This window comes from Schistocerca gregaria, chromosome 3 (assembly GCF_023897955.1).
Source record: "Schistocerca gregaria isolate iqSchGreg1 chromosome 3, iqSchGreg1.2, whole genome shotgun sequence".
Taxonomy (NCBI): domain Eukaryota; kingdom Metazoa; phylum Arthropoda; class Insecta; order Orthoptera; family Acrididae; genus Schistocerca; species Schistocerca gregaria.
The window spans coordinates 249,985,209-250,007,777 of record NC_064922.1 but is presented as its reverse complement, the minus strand read 5'-3'; the positions used below and the strand labels follow the sequence as shown (position 1 = coordinate 250,007,777).

The 22,569-nt window shown below is 42.7% G+C and overlaps 1 protein-coding gene across 2 annotated transcripts in view; it reads left to right on the top strand.

The window, feature by feature from the left end:
- The window catches only part of LOC126353808 (uncharacterized), a 341,733-nt gene that overhangs the window by 73,117 nt on the left and 246,047 nt on the right, over positions 1–22,569 (top strand). For both annotated transcript variants that reach the window (XM_050002905.1, XM_050002906.1), the window contains one exon: positions 5,966–6,134. In XM_050002905.1, the coding sequence (XP_049858862.1) occupies positions 5,966–6,134 (169 nt within the window). The remainder of the gene's footprint in view (positions 1–5,965; positions 6,135–22,569) is intronic.

Below are 22,569 nucleotides of genomic sequence, written 5' to 3'. Positions count from 1 at the left end.
CCGACCGAGACACGAACTTGGGACCTTTGCCTTTCGCGGGCAAGTGCTCTACCATCTGAGCTATCGAAGCACGACTCACGCCCGGTACTCACAGCTTTACTACTGCCAGTATATCGTCTCCTACATTCTAAACTTTACAGAAGCTCTCCTGCGAACCTTGCAGAACTAGCACTCCTGAAAAAAAAAAGAATATTGTGGAGACATGGTTTAGCCACAGCCTGGGGGATGTTTCCAGAATGAATTTTCGCTCTGCAGCGGAGTGTGCGCTGATATGAAACTTCCTGGCAGATTAAAACTGTGTGCCCGACCGAGACTCGAACTCGGGACCTTTGCCTTTCGCGGGCAAGTGCTCTACCAACTGAGCTTCCGAAGCACGACGCACGCCCGGTACTCACAGCTTTACTTCTGCCTGTATCTCGTCTCCTACCCTGCTGTAGGTTCGCAGGAGAGCTACTGTAAAGTTTGGAAGGTAGGAGACGAGATACTGGCAGAAGTAAAGCTGTGAGTACCGGGCGTGAGTCGTGCTTCGGTGGCTCAGATGGTAGAGCACTTGCCCGCGAAAGGCAAAGGTCCCGAGTTCGAGTCTCGGTCGGGCACACAGTTTTAATCTGCCAGGAAGTTTCATAACAAGAAGTTGCTGACTGAACACACCATGGACGGCACCTGCGTGTCCCAGCGGCCAGCAGCAAAGCTAGCAGTTTATCAGAGCACTACCACTAATGTCATAGATATTGCCACTGGAAGGCAGCCAACAGCTCTGCACTAGGTGGCCTTTTTCATCATGGCCCCTGAACGTGAGACAGCCTGCAATGTCGGTGTTTGTTCACGGACACTGTCTGAGGAGTGGCACGCACTGTATTCCTGTAGGATGACAATAATTTGGGAGCCCACCAGGAACTGTCACCTACACCTCCTGGTCCCTGGCAGTAGGTGGCACCCAAGCCTTCTCATCAGTGGAGATGGGTTGACAGCAGCCCATTCCAGACAATTCCTTTCGACCAAGGTGGCTAATGCATCGTACACTGAATTCATCATGGCAGATTCCGGATGGTGCGTTACAAGCCCCACATCAGAGCTCCTTGCGTGTAAACTGAAAACATGCCTTTGAAAGTCAGCATATTTGAACCAGTCATTCTATGCTAATTACGTTATTAATGGAAAAGTCTTTCTTGCATACCACTTACGTGTTGTTATATCACTGTACATGTTTGACAAAATTAAGTCAAGATCCCTTCTCCGTGAGGTTACTCTGGTGCGGTGGCACATGGATCATCCAGCTTGGGTGGTGTGTGGCAATTAACTCGGTGGTGCACCCATATCCGTTGTTGGCACTCCAGCCTAGATATTACTTACTAGCATATCATGGCTAAAACTCAGGTGCTGTAACAAGGCAGGAAAAACTTTACAAATTTTTCAGATCTGCCCAGAATATCATTCTGGGGTGCTATAGGGAAATATGGAGGAGATGATGTTATGACATAGGGGGAATTTTCGTGGTTAGGTTGTAGTCCCCTTATTGCGCTTAAGAAAGAGCTAAATGCGGAATGATATGAACACATTTTACTTGATTATGTGCTGCTTACAGTAGAGGAACAGTTCAAAGACGATGACTGATTGTATCAGCATGGCAATGCACACTGTCCTAAAGCAGCTTCAATAAGGCAATGATTTGTGAACAATATTTCTCAAATGGGGCAGCCTATTCAGAGTCAGGGTCTGAAGCAATGCAACATCTTTCTGACTAAAGTGTCCAACATCACATCATCTTTGGTTTCGGCTCTTGAGGCACAAGGGCTAGCCTTCCTCCACAGACATTCAGAGAGCTCACTGAAAGTGTCCCCAGAGAGTTAAAGTCATAAAGGCGAAGGATGGACGCACCCCATATTAATTTCCACTAATAGGTGCCTGGACACTCTTGATAAGACAGTATATGTTGACACTCAGTGTCATAGACACAGGACATTAAATGTAGAGTTTCCTGGAAGAGGAAAGTTTTGACAGAGAGATGTGTACAACTTTACATCAGGCCGGGACGGTTAAGAGTTGTAAGATGATAATTAGGAAGACTGTAATAGCAGCAGAGATTACTCCAGGAGCTGACATTATAGGGATGGACCTGGAAGGACTGTTGGGTCGGCTGAGTGGAAGCCAGTGGTGGTGGTGTCGTCGGTAAACTGGAGCAGGTGAATGTATCCCATAAACTTAGGGTTTGTATGTAGAAAGTCCTCATGTATCTTTCCCACGCCGTGGAAAGTTTGAAATCTCACCTGTATTGTACATGCGCGAGACTGCTTCTCTCCATAAAGCAAACGAAATCAAATATATTTGCTCGAATGGACTACTCAATGCCTCAGACGTATTTAAAATTTATCACATGAACCGGAGTGTCGGTTGTGAGCCAGATGAATTTCTTCAAAATATGGACAACAACTCTTTATAATTCTTCGAAAAGGACGAGTTCCTCGCTCGTTGTATCTCAAGTTACTGGAGACCGTCCTATCTACCCGCAAGATTAAAAGCTATAATAGTAGTAACAAACGATTTAAACGTAACAAATTACAAATCTCGTGTTTTTGAAAGAACAACGTTGCAAGCATGGTCAAATCTGGGTGCAGTGTGTTTTGCTGGATTATAAGAGAAGTCGAATGGCACCAAAAAGGAAAGCCAACTAATGTGAAGGAGTTGTTTAGAAATCTTAATTGTCGCTGTAACATTAAATGATCAAGTCATGAAATATAACAAGTTCTCACAAAGTACTTCTGGTAGTTCTTGTGCTTAATGACCTCGATGGTTGGATTTCAAATCAGCTGTCCACTTAAAGTTCACGAGCACTAATTTCCTATATAATATCAGTTCTGCGAGTATGACTGAGCTGGACTGTCTATAAAACGGGCCTAGCATAAAAACTCCGATTATGTGCAACGGATCCTTTACTTAAATCTTAATAGGGCCCAAAATTTGCTACTAAGTGGCTAAACATAGGTAATTCTTATAATAAACTATATTCCCCGCTCCCAGCGTACAACAGTCCCCAGGAACCAATAATTATCTCTACCTGCAAGACGTCCGCCCCTGGTAGCTGAGTGGACAGCCGGTACGGTAGCTCAGCATGTTCGGTCAGAGGGCTGTGTGCTGTCTGTAATAATAATTAAAAAAAAAAACTGAGTCGAGGAACCAACGATCAATTTGAACGAATGTCTTGTGACATCCGCTGCGACCAAACGCAACGCACTATATCGAACAAAACGAAAAAAAGTGGGAAGCGTGACGGAATGTCATGCCTAATGGCCCGGGTTCGATTCCCGACAGGGTCGGAGATTTTGGGTATTGTGTTGTCCTTACCATTTCATCACCATCGACACACAAGTCGCCGAAGTGGCGTCAACTCGAAAGACTTGCACCAGGCGAACGGACTACCATGAGGGGAACCCTAGCCACACAGGATTTCCATAGCTGCAAGACATTTTAAAGAAAGTAAATTGCATCGTATTGTAATTAATGAAATGTAAGTCACCACACAGTCATTCAAATACTCTCATCACGTAAAAGAGAACAATGAAATGTAGAACAAACAAATCTTGACTATATTCTTAAAAACAATCACTTTCACTGAGCCTCTATATAACTTGCTTCATATAAATCAAACAACATTAAGTTTAATATCAATTGCTCTGGCCCGGGGCAGCTAAAGGTATTATTTCAGTCAGAAATGGACACAATGCTGACTAAAAGATTCACATACCGTTCCTGGCTCGCCAGAAAACACCGGCAGGTGGACTGTATAGCATTGCTTGCTCCTTGATTGACCTCGCGCCTCCACGTTGGTCAGCGGTGTTTCGTACTCCTGAGACCGTGTCGTCTCGTACCCTCTTTGAACATGAAATATATTTTTCACGAACATTAATAAAAGGATTTTTCCCATCTGGCGCCCCTCGTCCATCACATAGCAGACGTTTACAACGAACCACCTAGAGTTATTACTTCAAGAGGGCGAAATAAAAAAGTGCATGTACAGTCAACATACACTCTAAGACAAGAAAAAAGAACGGCAGAGCACGAAGGAATTATTTGAATGGGACGGATGTGATGTACATGTACAGACAAATAACTGAGTACAACCTCGTTGGATGATATATTGAAGAGAAAGAGCCTCACAAATTGATCAACTCAATAACGTGTTGGTCCACCTAAGGCCCTAATGCATACAATTCTTCGGCTTGGTATTGATTGTTGGAGTCGCCGGATGTCCTCCTGATGGATATCGTGAAAAATTCCATCCAACTGGAACACCTGATCGTCAAAATCACGAGCTGGTTGGAGGGCACTGCCCGTAATGCTCCAAACTTCCTCAGTTGGGAAGAGCGTGGTTGACAAGCAGCAAAACAAGCACTAGAAACTCTCGCCATGTGCGAACGGACATTATCGTGCTGGAATGTAAGCAGAGGACAGCTTGCCATGCGGGACAACAAATCGGGCATAGCATATCGTCGGCTTATCGCTGTGGTGTAAGAGGCCGCGGGTGACAACCAAATGGGTCCTGCTACGAAAAGAAATAGCATCTTAGACCATAACTCTTGCTTGTCGGAGCATATCGTGGGTAACAGGTAGGTATTGCACCACTGTTTGGAGCGCCTCCAGACACGTTTTGATTCCTCAACGAGGCTCAGTTCGAAGCGGGACTCATTTCTGAAGACAGGTCGACTCCAATCAGCGAGATTCCAGACCGAAGACGTGTCTGGAAAGGTCCCAGACAGCGGTGGGATACCAACCTGATGTCACCCGTCACACGGCCCAACAATCAGCAGTGTTGGTCTGGGGTGCCATTTCTTTTCATAAGAGGAAGCCTTTGCCTTTCATCAGTTGCACCGTTACATCACAGCGGTTTGTCGAGATATTCTACGCCCCGTTTCGTTGCCTTCATGGCAAACCACCCTGAGCCATTTAGCAAAGAAAATGGCCACCCGATCACGTCGAGAATTCCTGCTGTTTGTCTTCGTGCTTGCCATACCCTACCTTGGTCAAAAAGGTTCCTGGATCTCTCTCCAACTGAGTGAGTTTGGAGCATTATCAGCAAGCCCTACAACCATCTCGGGATCTTGACGATCTAACGCACCAATGGACATAATTTGGCACGATATTCCTCAGGAGAACATTCGACAGCTCTGTCAATCAATGTCAAACTGAGTAACAGTTTGGCTAAGGACCAGAGGTGGAGCCACCCTTTACTGACTTGCTCAATTTGTGGAGCTCTTTGTCTTCAATAGATAACTCAGTTTTTCAGAAAGTGTCGTCACTTGTTTGTCTGTACATGTACATCATATCTACAAATTTCCGTCCCTTCCGGATAACTAGTTCGTGGTGTCCTTTTTTTTGTTTTTGTCTTACTGAGCACTTCCACTATTACAATCTCTTTATTGATCTATGTTCCATCTGAAATATTTTAATCTGTGACTGTATAGATACTTGAGCATAGTATTGTGGATTTATAGCTAGCACATTACAATAATTCTTTTAATTTTACTCTGTTGGCAACATTGTGAGTAACATCATAAAGTAACACTCTATAATACATCAGCTTTCACTTGTTCAGTAGCTTAACACCTTGCAGTATGTTCTTATAATGAATGATTCTTTCAGTCCGTATTGGTACTTAGTGTCAAATTGAAACTGTGTACTGGTCTGGGACTCAAACTCGCAACCTTGTATTTCGTGGTCAATGCTCTTGCCGACTCTCGTATCCAACCCTGACAGTCATTTCTGTCAGAACTTCGGTCCTACTTTGCAAACTTCAGAGAAATTGTCTTAGTCATAGCCTAGAATATCGTTTCTATAATGAAGCTGTGAGGGCGAGTCGTGATTTATGTCTGGATAGATAAAACGATAAGGGCATTGTCTTCATAAGCGAAGCCAATACATTGTAATCATTCATTTAGTCTGTATAACAAAATGTTTTTTATTTCTGCAGTATGAAAAGGCGTCATCGCAAGAGAATGTGGCCTTCTGGGGTAATTTCACAGCGGGTGACTGCGGCGTTCGTATAAGAAATGTCTCGATGAGTGATGCTGGGTCTTGGAGCCTAATTAGTATACAAACGAATGGAAACTATTGTGAATCTACAGAAGTAAAGTTAAAATGTGAGTATTCTTCGAAAAATTAGACTATGAAATTGTATTCCATATCTAACTCTGCAACATGGAATAAGGAGAGTATAATTCAAGACTTATTACCACTTACATCGTTACGAGGGTCGTTTCCTCAGAACGTATTTATTATTAAGAGTTAGAATTTAGTCACAATATCAATCAACCTTTCTTTTACACGAAGTGTTTTCCTAGTCTCCATTAAGTTCTATAGCCTTACGTTAGTGTTGTGTATGAACATGTATTCCCTGTTGGTAAACGCCCTTGTACTGTGTTCATAGCTATGTTTTCACTGCACGAATGACGCTCTAATCTTCAAAGCGTGCCCCGCTTAGAAAATTATTAAGCGACCCAAACAGGTAAACATCCGAGGACGACAGAATTGGGCTATATGGAGGATGAGTCAATGATGTTCGACACAATTTGACAGTGTGTTCCCGGGTTCTGAAATTTGTATTCGGGCGTACATTGCCATATGGGAGCAAGATTTCTTTCGCATTCTTGTCCGATCAAACATGTTGGAAACGCTGAGTTTGCTCAAAGTCTTCACATAGGCATCTGAAACAGTTCGTGGTCAACCCTTTTAGCAACACGTCCCTGAGAGCGACACCTTCACTACTGCAAAATACAGTCAGCGAGAATTTGAAGCTGCCTTGAATTTCTTTTCTGTTTGGGATTGTGGTTGGGCTACTCCTGTGACTGTCTTTTTATTTCCGGTTCAAAGCGATGCACCCAGATTTCGTCTCCTGTAAAGATTCGTAACAGAAAGGCCTCTCCATTGACTTCGGACTGCTCCAACACTTCAGACAAAATTTGGTATAAGATACTCTTGTGGGACATCCACAACTGTTGCTAATAATTTTTATGATGAATAAATCCGCTCCAGTTGTACTTGACGTCCTTTATTTGGATAAAATCGTACACACGATCCGGGTTTCAAGCTGTAAACCCAATCTTCACGGGCGTTTGATTGCTTAAGAGAATGTCATATCAGTCGTCTAAAATATCCAGCAGATTTATCAAACAGCATGCGAGATACCGTGCGGGCGAAGCATGAAAAGGTTCTCTGAGTCAACCAGTAACACACAGTGTAAACTGGGCCATGTAAGTGCCCAGACTATCGTATATCGTAGATGGCCCGGTCAACATACTGCCGCGCGAGTTGCATTGAGACCCCTGTGTACATATATTCGTCAGAGAATAGCCGTCACAGAAAATAACCCCGAGTAATATGTAAGCATATATGTTCGCTGTCGGTAAACGCTCTTTTATTGTACTCACACCACCGTTTTCACTTCACGGATCACGCTCTCATAATCTTAAAGTGGGTTCCATGTCGATAATCCTCAAGCAGCCCTCGATATTAGTCCTAATGGCGGCCACCCTCTGTCCTATGTACACACAGGAGTCTCACTGTGGTTCACGCAGTAGTCTGTTGACCGGTCTTGCTGGATTTCCATTACATGTGGCAAGCTGAGCAGTTATATGGACCCATTTACCCGGTGCGGTACTGGCTGACTCAGAGAATCTTTCCATGCCTCACCCACACAAGATTTCGCATGCTACTTGATAAATTTGCTAGAACGTTTACATGACTGGTACGATATTCTCGTACGAAATCACGCGCCTGAAATTGGGATTTACATAATGAAAGTCGGGTCGTGTGTACGATTTTATCCAAATAAAGGATTAGTCTTGTACAACTGGAGGGGATTTATTCATCATGGGAAATGAACTTCCTTCGTACGTTGTAGTCTGTCGTGAGTATTCGTGGAAGGCATCTCGAACACACCTTTGGATACGCAAGATTGTAAAACATCGCACTTGCGCTTTCAATGCTACACGATAACTTCAGTTGATGCACCGATCTGTACGAATAACGGCGTCCGCGCAATCCATCATTTCGGAGCAGAGGCTGTGACAGGATGTCTCCAACGTGAGTAATCATGGAGCTCAGTTTCTCACTTCTTGACGCTTTAACTCCATCCACCAGTACGTCTATTACAGCATCATAACCTTATAATGCAAACAAACATTTATGAATGTTCAAATGGTTTACTTTTCAGTAACTAAGAAATCAATTATAGCACATAGCTTGTAATGAGTGTCTTAAGTGGACGCCATTATGATTGTTAGCTACGGCAGTGCTATCTGTCGGAACTGTACGAAATTTCGCACATGTGGAGAAAAACCAGATTTGAAGCTTTTTTATACACTGCACGAAAAAATTAGCACAGTTGGAAAGACTACGTTGATTTTGATCCGATGATTGCCACCTGGGGCATAGCAGATATAGTGATAATGATTTGTGTCGTCCGACAGTAGGTAGCAAAGTGGCATATCTGCCAGAGTACCATCTTTGTCTACCTTGTAATAGGGAATGCTCACAGGCAAAAGGCTCAGTGTGGTGCAAGCGTGTGAAGCAAGCAGGCAACCATGCAGCAGAGATGCACTTCTGCAGCCAACTGAGTGAGTTTGAAAGGGGTCGAATTGTCGCCATCTGAGTGACTGGATGATCCTTTCAGAGACTTGCCTCACAAGTTGGATGTGCCTTGTCAGTTGCGCAGTGATATTAGTATCAGTGGCCACATGACCATTCTCACGCACGTTGTTGAGGCTGTGGATGTCCACGCAGCACCGATGGTAGTCAGGATCGTCGTATCGTAAAGGCAGCAATAGTATTTGTATAGATACCACAGTACAGATAAGATGGAGAGTCAACTCAGATGCGTTAGCAGGAACTATCGCGAACTGGTTACTAACACTGAGACTACAGACATGCCACAAAATCGACCTGCACGGATTGACTGGTTCCGTCAGAGGATCACTTAGAAGACGGAATGGCGCACCATGGTCTTCAGCGATGATAGCAGATTCTGCCTGTATGAAAGTGATCGTCGTTTGCGCTTACGACTACTGGTGAGCGCCGTCTCGTAGAGTGCATTTTTTCAAGATACGTAGGTCCGGCCCAGGTCTTAAGGTCTTGTATGCGAAAAGCTACAACTCTCGTTCACTTCTGGTGTTTCTGGAGAGGACATTAAACAGCGCACGGTGTGTGCAGGTAGTTTTTAGACCCGTCATTTTGCTGTTCTTTCAACAGGAAATTGATGCTCTGTTAAACAGGATAATGCCCGCCCACACACAGCCCATGAAATTCAACGTCTTCTGCAAGACGTGCAGCAACTTCCCTGGCCAGCAGTATCTCCGGTATTGTCTCCAATCGAGCTCATGTGGGGGGATGATGAGACGAGAAGCGACTCATGTCACTCGTCTACCAGCAACTCTTGTAGAACTACGTGAACAGGTCGAGCAGGCATGGCAAAACATATCCCAGGACAGTATCCGCCATCTGTACGATCGACTGGATGCCAGAGTCAGTGTCTACGTTGTCACACGGGGAGGATACACCACGTTCTAATACGTTTCAGCATAGGTCGACACCTGGTACCCGAGAACTGCGTCTGCTATTGATCTGTACATGTAAACATTTCACTTACTGTACTCCATATGCACTGTTGTAATAATAAATCTAAGGTAAATCGGAAACCTCTTAGATAAAAGTACTAATTTTTTTTTCTGGCAGTGTAAGCCAGTAGTATCAGTGCCATATTTTGACAGCATTTTATTGCTGCTAATAAATTTTGTGATGGTGTTTGTAAAATGAGACGAAGTAATTCCATATCCATGCATATTAATTCAACTTGATATCCATAAATTCCCAAACAGTCCTTTTTATGTTAGTTGTGTAGCAGGGTCAGGACGGTCCTGGGTGTAGCTGACTTCGTGAGAGGCCACTATTTTGGTGCAGGTGGAAGACCGGAGAGCAGGTGCAATGAACAAACTTCTCGACCGTCGAGGAACCATGCAGACAGTGATAATAACACGCTTAATTAACAGGCGGAGGCGTCGTGTCGATGGCTTGCAATGCCTTCAGGTAGCCAAGTGCACGTCAGCACAATGCCAATGACGTGCTCTCTGTGCACAGATGCCAGCAGTTAACGTCGCTTGTATCAGCAGCTTTGTGGCCAACGCAGCACCTGTGGCTTGCCAATAGCCTAAGGCACAGAAGCACTGGACGTCAACAGGCGGGGACAGTAGATCAGGAACGAGGTGCCCAAAAGCACAGACGGTGAACCAAGGACCACTGGGTGGTATCTTGGAGCCAGATGAAGTCAGCCAGCTGTATGCTTCCAGCTGGAAGGCAGCAAGGTGCAAACCATAGACCGGTACAACCATGCGGATAAGATGCCTGCCATCTCGACTGCTAGTGATACGAGGCTGTTTGGGTCCAGCACGGCGTTCCGTACTACCTTCCTGAAACCACCGATTCCATATTTTGGTAACAGCTTTGAATCTCGAACAATGCGAGCAGCAATGTCGCGATATGATGAACCGCAATCGCGATAGGCTACAATCCGACCTTTATCAAAGTCGGAAACGTGATGGGACGCATTTCTCCTCCTCACACGAGGCATCACAACAACGTTGCACCAGGCAACGCCGTTCAACGGCTGTTTTTGTATGAGAAATCGGTTGTTAACTTTCGTTATGTCAGCAAGTTGTAGGTGTCGCCACCCGCGCCAACCGTGTATGAATGCTCTGAAAAGCTAATCATTTGTATATCACAGCATCTTCTTCCTGTCGGTTAAATTTCGCGTCTGTAGCACGTCATCGTGGAGTAGCAATTATAATGGGCAGTAGTGTAGATGCTGCCTATAGAAAATTTAAAGGCACCTTCGGAGAAAAGCAGGCGCTTGTGTGAATATAGAGAGTTCAGTTGGTAAGCCAGTACTAAGCAAAGAAGGGAAAGCTGAAAGGAATATATAGCGAGCTTATATAACGGAAACAAACTTGAAGACAATATTATAGAAAGAGAAGAGGAAGTAGGTTAAAATGAGTTGAGAGACGTGATACTGCGACGAGAACTTGACAGAGCACTGAAAAACCTAAGTGGAAACATGGTCCCTGCAGTAGACTATATTCCCTCGCCTTTATTGACATTCTTGGGGGAACCAGACAACACACAACTTCTCCACCTGGTAAGCAAGATATGTGGAACAGATGTTAATACTACAGAACTCTGTTTAATAAGTAATGTTTGCAAAATATTAACTTGAATTATTTATAGAAGAAAGGTAAAACTCGTAGAAGCCAACATCGGGGACGATGAGTTTCGGATCCGGAAAAGTGTAGAAACACATTAGGCAATACTAACCCTACACCTTATCTTCGAAGACGGCTTGAAGAAAGGCAAATCTACATTTACAGCAGTTATAGTGTTTCGCAGAACTTGTCAATTGTTGAATGGACTAAACTGTTTGAAATTTTGAAAGTAATGTGGATAAAATACAAGGAGCAAAGGGTGATATGAAGATTGTACAGAAACAAGACTGCAGTTATAAAAGTCTACGGACATGCATAGAAGAAGCGGTTGAGAAGGGAATGAGACAGGGTTTCAGCCTATCCCCAATGTTATTCTATCTGTACGTTGATCAGTCAGTGAAGGACACCCAGGAGGAATTTGTAAAAGGAATTAAAGTTGAGAGAGAAGAAATCGAAACATTGTAGTTTACCGATTCCATTGCATTAGGTTGGTGCATAAGTTCGTTGCGTTTTTTTCATAAGTTTAATAAAGACAGCAGACACAACAGAGGCTTTGTCAACAAAAATATTTTCTCCTTCTCTGTTTACAAGTCTGCCAATGCTAGGGTAACTTCTCAATTTCGCTACTGTAGAAATCAAGTGGTTTTTGAGACGAAGAATACGTCGAACGGTCTTCGGAGTCCATTTTCATCCGGAAAGGAATTTCCTTGGAGGTTCTTCGACAGAGAGCGGAAAAGGTTAAAACCTGAGGGCGCAAGATCAGACGAATGACTTCCCAGCCCATCTCCATTATAGTGTTTTTTGTCAGTCTAGCAGAATGCAGGCGAGCGTTATTGTGGAGTATCAACTTCGCGCAGTCTTCCCTGATCTTCTGCAAGACGTCTCAGTTGTTGACAATAAGTCAGCAGTGATGGTTGCACCTCGGAGAAGCAATTCGTAGCGCACCACAGTCACTGTTTCACCAGATGCATAACGTTACCTTTTGTGGATGCGCGCAGATCTTTACAGGGGATTTAATGCTTTGTTTGGGCACAATCACTCCTTTACGTTTGTTAGCATAAAGGCATCATTTCTCCTCACCAGTAACAACATTGGATAGGGATGATCGATGCGAGAAAACCATTTTCTTGCTGTGCTCTGTCCAGTGGCATTATCCCTATACACGGCGCAAATGATTCTGGCTGCCTCCGCTGCTCTCGCCCATCTACCGAACTCAAACAGAAGAATATGTCGGAAATGTCCCGATTACTCCACTTTTCATTCCATTTTCTAGCGTCCATAGCTCCAACCAAACAGTTCATATGGCTCTGAACTCGATGGGACTTAACATCTTAGGTCATCACTCCCCTAGACTTAGATCCACTTACACCTAACCAACCCAAGGACATCACACACATCCATGCCCGAGGAAGGATTTGAACCTGCGACCGTAGCAGCAGCGCGGTTCTGGACTGAAGTGCCTAGAACCGCTTGGCCAATCAGTGTCCTCAAATAACGAAATGACAATATGTAAACTCAAACAGTAACAGTGAACTACAAATAAGAAATGACAATTGGTAAATGAACCCATAGCAACCGAACACCAAAATACAAAACAAAAAAAGAAACTAACTTATGCACCAGGGTAATAATTTTGACAGAGACTGCAAAGGACTTGGGAAAGCTGCTGAACAGAATGAATACTGACTTGAAAAGTGATTGTAACATGAAATTCAACAACAGTAGAACAATGGTAATGGAATGTAGTCCATTTAAATCACACGATGATGAGAGAATTAGATTTGGAAGTAAGACACTAAAAGTTGTAGAGGAATTCAGTTACTTGGGCAGAAAAATAAGGGGAGATGGCCGAAGCAGAGAGGACATAAAATACAGACTGGCAGTAACAAGAAAACCACTTTAAAACGTGAAATTTTATTAATATCTAATAAAAATGTAAGTGTTAGGAAGTCCTTTCCGGAAGGTATTTGTCTGGAGTATAGCCTTAGAAGTGAAACACGGACGATAAATTGTTTAAAAAAGAAGAGGGTTTTGAAATGTGGTGCTACAGAATGATGCTGGCGATTAGGTGGTTGTATCGAATAACTAATGAGAAGATAATGGGACGAATTGGGGGAAACAAATTTACGGTATAACCTGCCTTAAAGAAGAGGTTGGTTGATAGGACTGATCCTGGGCATCAAAGATTAACCAATTTGGTAACAAAGCGAAGTGTGCAAAAACTGTAGACGGAGGCCAGTAAGTAGGTTCGAATGGATATAGGTTGCAGGAGTTATTCAGAGATGAAGAGGCTTGCGCAGGTTAGACTAGTACAGATACATGCATCAAACCAGTCTTCGGACTGAAGATCATAAAATCAACAAGAAAATATACATACTCCTATGTATCGGTCTCGCAAGGACCTCGTAGACAAAATTAGACTAATTACAGAGTGCACATTCGAGTTGAAGCAGTAATTTTTTTCGCGCTCCATACGTAAACAGAGCGGAAAAAATCGGGAATATGTCGTAGAATGGGAGGTTTCGTGTACCATGCCCTGCCCAGTGGTTTGCAGAGTACGAATGTAGGTTTAGGTGCATGATACCTAAAAAGCTGCGTAGACAAAAAGCAGCTCTCCAAAGGACGGTACCTTGAAGTAGCCAATCATAACAGCAGATTCAGGAATGATTGCAATGGTCGCTGCTTGAAACACAATCCAGCTGGATACCCCTGCTAGGGCGCGTCAGAGCGAGCAGTAATGCCACAGGTTAAGTTCGCTGACAGGGCTCACGAAGAGAATACGGCAAGTGTCATTACCCGGTTTCCCAGAAACTTTGCTCGTTGGAAGAGGGGTAAAAATAAGCAAAAACGTGTCTCGGCTAATCCGTAATATTTGGCCGTTTCTGAGAAAACAACGGCCGAAGTTCTCGTGGTACTTTATGCTCTTTTTAGTGAGTAAACAGTCCAACCGAAGTGGTGATACGGTGGCTAGCGTCGCGGCTTCATACTTCTGCTCTGTGTTCGAAACCTGATTTCTATTTTTGTATTTCATGTATTCACCAGTGTCCATGGAAGATTACTAAATGAATGTTTTCCACTGTATATTGAAATAACGTTGTTTATTCGCCCACTAATTCTACGCCTGCTGGATTAATTAAAAAAAAAAAACAATAAATGAATGGAAAACCTATTTGAAGTTCCTGTAGTCTTCCCTGTGTAGAATGAAATGCAAGCGCCAGTTTTCAGAAAAGTGACCCATTATGAGCTGTTTGGCACGAAATAATTGTCAACTCGTGAAATCTACGACAATGTTAACGAATTTTATTTTCCGAGTGAGATTTATGCGAAGAATTGTCGCTATGGCAAGCCTGCCTGCTCATGGTGTTCGGAATATCTGTTTCGAATGTTTCTACGATCGTTATCATCTAGGGAATGCATAAAAATTCCTGAAGAATAAACATAAGAATAAAACATAATTAAGAATTGATATAAGAATGAATACTAATAATATGAGAATTTAAAAAGATTGGAACCTTTGAAAGCACCATGCACTCATATATTATATAATAAATGTATGACACTTATTGTTCATCCTAATTGTAATTTTACAATTAATATAATATTGTTATATTCCCTAGCTCAATAAGAAATATTCGTGCAACAACCTTGTACGGAGGTGGGTAGATAAATAAAATATAATAAATAAAAACGATGATCGGATTTTGAACACAGCACACAAAAGTGACAGAGCGCGACGCTAGATTCTTATGCCACCACCTGGGCTGAGCATGTTGCCCATTAAAGGCATTTCAAGTACGTCGAAAGCTGTGATGGTCGGTTTATTAAAAACAGCCGAGAAGTGTTCGCATATTTCGACTCGTTTTCCAGTGAGCAAACTTTCTGGAGAATCGAGTTATGGCGCTTGTGTTCTCCACGTCAGTGGGTTTGTTTCGTCAGCGCTTGTCCATGACACCAATGTGTGAGCACCGAAGAGGCAGCATCAATATACATGTCATCCCGTAACAAACGAAAGAAATTGATTGAACAGAGCAAAACGCTATGAATATTATTTTAAAAGTTGCAAAAGCTACTGTACCTCTCTAATCTGCTCTCTCTAAACCCAAATCGGTCCCCTGGTAGTCCAAAGAAGTATCTGAAGCAATTAAAGTTAGAAAAAGCAGAGACGGCCACTTCGCTTTCCTTGTCTATTACTTTAGTCCTGTTCAAACGAGCAAGAACAAAAATTGCTGGAAGTATTGTGTTGTTTCAGTGACCATACATATTCCCAAGTGCTCAAATATGGGTGAATTTGAGGTGCATGAATCGATGTTCTTCCCCAGCCAAAATTTATGGAATTATCGTTACTGAAGGCCTCTACGTAGATTATCGTGAAGTTTCCAATCTATTAGCGTCGAATTGTGCAGTAAAGTCAGCATGAACAGGAGAGAGTTCCTACTGCTTGTCACCGTTTTGTCAAACCGTACCTTGACCACAAAGATTGCTGGCTCTTTCCCCAACTGAGAACGTTTAGAGCATTATGGTCAGGGCCCTCCAAGGACATCGAGATTTTGACCATCAACGTGCCAATTGGACAGAATTTGGCACGATAACCATCAGGACATCCGACAATTTTATCAGTCTGTGCCAACACAAACAACTGCGTGCACGAGGGTCGGAGATGGACGAACGCATTTTTGACTTGCCCAATTTGTGAAGCTCTTTCTCTTGAATAATACATCCATGTTTTTCTGAAGTTGTAATGATATGTTTGTTTGCACATATGCAATACATCTAACGATTTCCGCCCCACTCGGATAATTCCTTCGTTGTGTGACGTTTTTCTTTTTCTTTTTTGTGTATTTTCGAAACCTGTGTCATTTTGCCCATCCTGTACTAATTTTGAAGCGTGACAAAACCACGCTCTCTGAGAACAATTATCCATCGATTAGCTTAACCCCAAAAAGCGCACGCACATACATACATATATTTTTCATACTAGTTTCTGTTTGGTTGTATTACGTTTTAAGATGCAGTGGCATAACTTCTAGACTTTACTGTTTAGACAGGCCGAATCATCTACTAATTGCTTTCTAAGACTGGAATTTATCGGCACTTAATCGAGATATTACTGAAAATCCTGTGGAGATAATTGTTTATACTCGAACAACTTTCACAAAGCAAAGAGTCGAGAGCAGGAAGGCCGAGAACAACAGATGAACGAAGTGCGAAACTTGGGGCAGATAGTCTTGAAGATCCTCGAAAATGTGAGGAATCTTCTGAAGGTACGAGTACTTATTCTGAGAAATGAGTTAAACAAGGGAAGGTCGTCCACAGGACCAAAAGAATTTCGTCGAGTTAGATCAAAGGTCAAACACATAATCATCTTAGATTATGATTAACAGGAAATCAGTATTTCAGACAGTGTTCCACATAAAGTGACACAGGAATGTATTATCGCGAATTAACTAAACAATGAAACAGGAATGCAAAAAAAACTGAACTCAACTGCTTGAGGCTGGGTTGATTCACCTCGACAACATTCGTCCGCTCAACGCGTTTCATAACAAAAATCTACATGAATCTAGTTGCGAGGTGTTACATCATGCATTCTATAGTCCAGACATATCACAACGCTGACTGACTTGTTTTCCCGAAGTTAACAGTCTGTGCTAACGCGCTGCTATTCATCTGCAGAAGAGCCGCTTTCACCCGAGTTATTCGTCAGCTGAACAAAAGTGGCGTGTTATATGGAATTGTAAAAGTCCCCATGAGCGGGATGCGGTCATTGAGGGGTAACACTCGTCTCACAACACTTCCTGCAGACGTGATGTCATTTTGACCTCACGCACAATATCAGGCCCGCCACAATATCATCAATCGATTCGGCAGGAGCCATATTTATTTGGGCATATTTAGCTGTTTTATATTACAGCTTGCAGTATGCTGTTTCTAGGCAACGGTGCACTGGAAATGTATCACAAACACGGTAACCTTGTCATTAAATGTCAGTTAATAACACATCAACCTTCAAGAGATGCGTTGATTGTGAGACTTCAGATACATGATTAGGCGATAAAAACATTTTCTGATCGCTCTAGAAAATATTGATAAATATATTTATAAACAAAACTTTCTTGAAATTACTGCAACTAGTCGCCTATTGTTTTGTTCTGCAATTTTTATTACCTCATTACCTGTTTCGAACCGCCTAGCGATTCGTCATCAGCTGTTATATATTTATAGACTGTTTGCTGCAACATTGTGGGATATGTATAGCCCTGGCAACATGTATTAGCGAAACATGTAAGCACTGAGTGTGGCGAGAATTATTCACTTTACGAGATCTGATTGTTGCATTACTTAAAATTTTTGGTATCCCATGGTTGGTTGTTGGTGCACACACTATTGTTAATGTCACTGCACTTCACACACTTAGCCACAGGTATGCTTTACAAAACGTAAATATTCCAAGAGAATAGCTAAAGTTACGTCCACAGTGAGCTCAGTACTAAACTGGAGAGATCACTACACGAAGCAAAGCAGTGACACGTGACGTCACAGTGTCGCCATGTTAAACCGGGAGATGTCAGATTGTTCTGTTAGACAGAAAATATGCAATTACCATTTATGTAAATTATATGATACTGCATGGGTTCAGTTTATCGTGCACTGTTAGTTATTGCCTTGTACCTTCTAACTCTTCCCTGCAAGATCAATTTCGCAATTATTCTGCTCTGTCTACATAAGTAATTTCTGTACTGTCGCTAAGGCTGCTGTCAAATTATGTTTCTCAAAAATCTTACCTCTGTGCAACAGATTTCTTCTTTCACTTTTCACATTTTATTTTCTAAATGGCGAAACTAAATAGTTATACAAAATGACCAAAACATTGACATGAAAAAGTTCTTATTTTAGTTACCTCATTAGATATTTGGCGAACTTTCAAACAATAGCGCAATGATGCAAAGCGTATTTCTCTCTAAACCTAACGAGAAAAGTTCTGTACACATCCTCGGGCAACAAAACTGCTAAGTCTTTGTTATGTTGCAATTTCAGCGACTAATATTAGAAAAATCATTATTTTTAATATGAATCACTTTACAGTTTGTTGACAATTTACAGGCAAAAATTTTGGGAAAGGAAGGAGGTGGTCAAATTATAATTTTTATTTATTGTTTTGCTTGTTCAGCATATATTCACATGTCATAATTGCCAAATGTAATTAGCTTCCCCAGCCAATGGTTCATGCCACAATAGTTACCCTGTGTAGCAGCTGTTACTGATTTGTGTGTGTTTTTGATCTAATCTGGAGGTACATAATGGGAATATGTCATATTAACTGTGACTCATGTGTATCTTCACAGTCAATGGTATGGACTAGCATATGTGCTTTTCCAAATACATTGGCTTGTTCACAAAGGAAACAAAAAACTGAATTATAAGCCTGCCACAAAAATGCTTTGAGTTTAAAATATCTCCCTAGAGCAGAACAAAAGCATTTTTTCCTATGCTGCGATATTTCGAACACTGCTACAGGAGGGTGAAGTTAACCACCTCTGTCAGCCTTCATACAGTAGTAATGGCAGCTGGATTTGTCACAGGAGTCTTGCGGTAAGTGTGGTCATTTGGGGCACACATAGGAAACAATAATAAGTTCTTTCCACCCTCCACATCTTAAGATTTGCATAATCTTTCTCACAATGTATCCCAATATATAATAAATAATCTACTGGTATTCACTGAGTAGTGTTTAGTCAAGAGCCTTAAAGTAACTAGTATCTTCACTATCATCAGTTAACTTACAACTTCACTTCTTATAGCACATGAATTCAACCACAGAAAGAACTTTCTCTCTGTCATCTACATTACTCTTTTCACTTGCAGTAACATTGTTCTTGATCAACACTGTTCTCAGAACAGACTGGAACTGTAAAGCTGTGGGCTTATTATTCCAACCAAACCTAGCTCTGATGCAAGAAAAAAAGAGTTGTGGATGATCTTGTGACAGTTTGTATGTTAAAAAATACTTTAGAGGTTCAGTATACCAAAACAGAAACTCCTGAGACGGGCTAATGCATACACACACTCAGTCCTTAATGTTTGAAGTAAGTATTCTATACAACAAAGAAATTCAGCCCAATAATTTACATTTTCAGTTCTCAATGGTTGTTTAAGGCCCTTAGCATGAAACTTCCTAGAGTTTTGCCCATCAACCAGGTTATGAATTATTCTGATGACTTCTACAGTGGCAGAGACATACTGAAAATCTAGATACTAGGAACTCTCCAAAAATTCAGTGGCATCAACAACACTGGAGCTCATTGTCTGGGCTGCCAAAGAGACATTCATTTTCTTATTATAGAAATTCACATGTGAACCAGAGAGAGAATGGCACATTTTAAACATTCACACTCTTGCAGGTACTATAACTTCAAAATAAAGTTCCTCTTCACATCTCCATCTTCACAGTTAATAATTCTCTTTTGAGCTAAAGTATTATGAACTAATTTCAGCATATGGCACAGATCAAATATTGTGTGGACATCACTGTAATTGGCAGGATGCTTGACGTAAAGCCAAATTTTTCCAGATTTAATGAGAGCCTAACGTTCTTCAGTGTCTGAATGTTGACAGCAACACCATCACATGTCACTGACCTCACAAAAGACACACACAGAAAAGAGTTTGTGTACAAACTATCGCAATTTCAGCCATTGCACCATTGCATCTGATGAGAATTCATTAACAAAGAAATATGCAATTAGGTATTTAAACGTTACAGTATACGGCATTATCAGGAAAAGTAAGGCTTCTGCAGCCAGTTCTTATGCATCTATATTTACAATGGCACCAAAATCAAGGGTAAACTTCTTTGTTGTTCCAAACAGGCTGCCTTCTAATTGAAATACTATCAAAAATAAGTGCACACTATTTAAGGTATCGTTTGTCACTGGTATTATGTTTTAGATAGTGGAAAACTTTTTGTAGATAGCCAGGTTCACAATTTACTGGTTATACCCATCCACAAAGAATACTGGTTTGGGGCAAAAGAAACATAGAGCTTACAAATCTGTATGCCCTAGTGGAACAGAAATGCAGACTGAGGAAAAGTTGACATCTCGTGGAAATCGGGTTTTCTGCCGGATATCAGCGTCTTCCAAACACGATATTTCGACGTCATTACTTAACGTCTTCATCAGGAGTTCCCTGAGACTGGCTGCGTGCTGGACCAGGTCGCATATTTATGCCTGCCCGGTGCCTGGTGTTCTGTTTGCCGTTCCCTAGTCGGTCCGCCTACCACTATCTTAAGGCTATTTACAGCTATTTTAAGCAGGATTTACTCGGTGAGCATTGCCTGCGGCTTCTTGGGGTTAGAGTGTAGGGTCTGTTCTTCTTTATTTTTTGTGTCTAATGTGTTTGTGGGACGGGGGTGTGAACTTATTTGCATTGTTGCGGTGCGCATTTTTATCTTCTGGAGCTATTTTGTCTTAAGAGCCTTTGTAAGGCTGAGGGGGAAAAAGTTTAGTCTTCTTTTTTCGTCATCGTTCCAGTAGTACTATTGGCCGTCTGTACTTGTCTCTTGGGTTCTGCGGTTCTGACAATGCTCTGATGAGAGGGTTTTCTGCGTCTCGAGTTTTTTCGTAGAAGCGTCGGGCGATGTCCTGATGGCGGTTGAGTTCCTCTTGTTCTGCGGCGGCTTCTTGTAAAAAGTGATGCGGAAATTGGGAGTGCACATGAAATATGCGTCGGAGGATCTTGTTTTGTAGTGATTGAAGTCTCATAATGTGGGTGCGTGCTGCGCAACCCCACACTTCACATGCATAATCCATAATGGGCCGAACATACATTCGGAATATTAGCAGCCCATTCTCAACAGATAAGTCCGAATCTTCATTGATTAATGGGTAAAGAGCCCCAATGCGCTGGTTGATTTTCGTTCTTACTTCTTCAACGTGTTGTTTCCATGTAAGTTTCTTGTCCAATATGACGCCGAGGTATTTTGCGGACGTGTCCCATGGCAGCTGGGTGTCGTAGAGGCGGAGATTACGGACTGGCATGGTTTTCTTCTTTGTAAAGATGACCGCTTGCGTCTTGGATGGATTGAAGCTAATGCGCCATTTTGCAGCCCATTGTTCAAGTGCGTTTAGTGCGCTTTGAAGTCGGGGTACAAGCACTTCTCTCCAGCGACTTCGAGTAAAAATCATCGTGTCGTCGGCGTAAATGGCTCTCTCGACGCGCGGCTGCGACGGTAGGTCGGTCGTGAATAGCGAGTACAGGATCGGCCCAAGGACCGATCCTTGCGGTACTCCTGCTTGAATTCGTCGTGGCGTGGACAAGGCGTCGTCAATGCGGACAGCAAAGGTACGATCTTCCAGATAAGAGGCTAGTAGCTTGATGTATTGTAGCGGAAAGTGCATGTGATGAAGCTTGTAGATGAGTCCTTTATGCCAAACTGTGTCAAATGCTTTTGTAACATCGAGGAGAACTGCGCCACAAAATTCTTTTTTGTTGAAGGCTTCAGTGATGTAGTGAACGACTCGGAGAATTTGTTGGGTTGTACTGTGGCCGGAGCGGAATCCAAATTGTTCTTGCGGTAGTGCTTCATGTCTGGAGATGATATTCTGTAGTCTGGTGAGGAAGAGGCGTTCGAATAATTTACTGATGTGCGGCAGTAGGCTGATTGGTCGGTAATTATGTGGATGATGACGATCTTTGCCAGGTTTAGGAACTGCAACAACTATTGAGTGTTTCCATTGCGATGGATAGGTGGCTGTGCGGATGATCCAGTTAAATATTGCTGCAAGTCGTACCATTGCTGCCCACGGTAGTTGTTTCAAGACGCGACCTTGTATCTCGTCCACGCCAGGAGCCTTATTAGGTGGTAACATTCTTATTCCAGCTTGTACCTCCCGTGCGCTGATCGGTGGTATTTGATGTTCTTCGTCGTCGTCTTCTGCGTCGGCTTCTGCGTCGTCTTCTGCGTTGGCGTCGTCGTTCATTCGTAGGATTGCGTCGGCTTCCGTCTCGATATATGCGATGCGGTGAGGGTCGACACGGTCGTTGAGCGGCTGAAAATTCGCTTCGAAGATGTCGGCAAGCGTATTGGCTTTGTCTTCCGGGCGATAGACAGTGCGGTCGTGATGTTCTAGCGGCGGAATGTTCGTTCTGCGGTTGGTGAAAAAGCGAATCATGTGCCAATTCATTGGATCAGGCGTAAATGCTCTGAGTTTTGCTGCCCATTGCTGATTACGGTGAGTGATGATTGCGGCTTTTATCTCTCTTCTGAGCTGATTGATTTGTTGTTTGATGCGCGGATCACGCGTGAGGCGCCATTCGCGACATAATC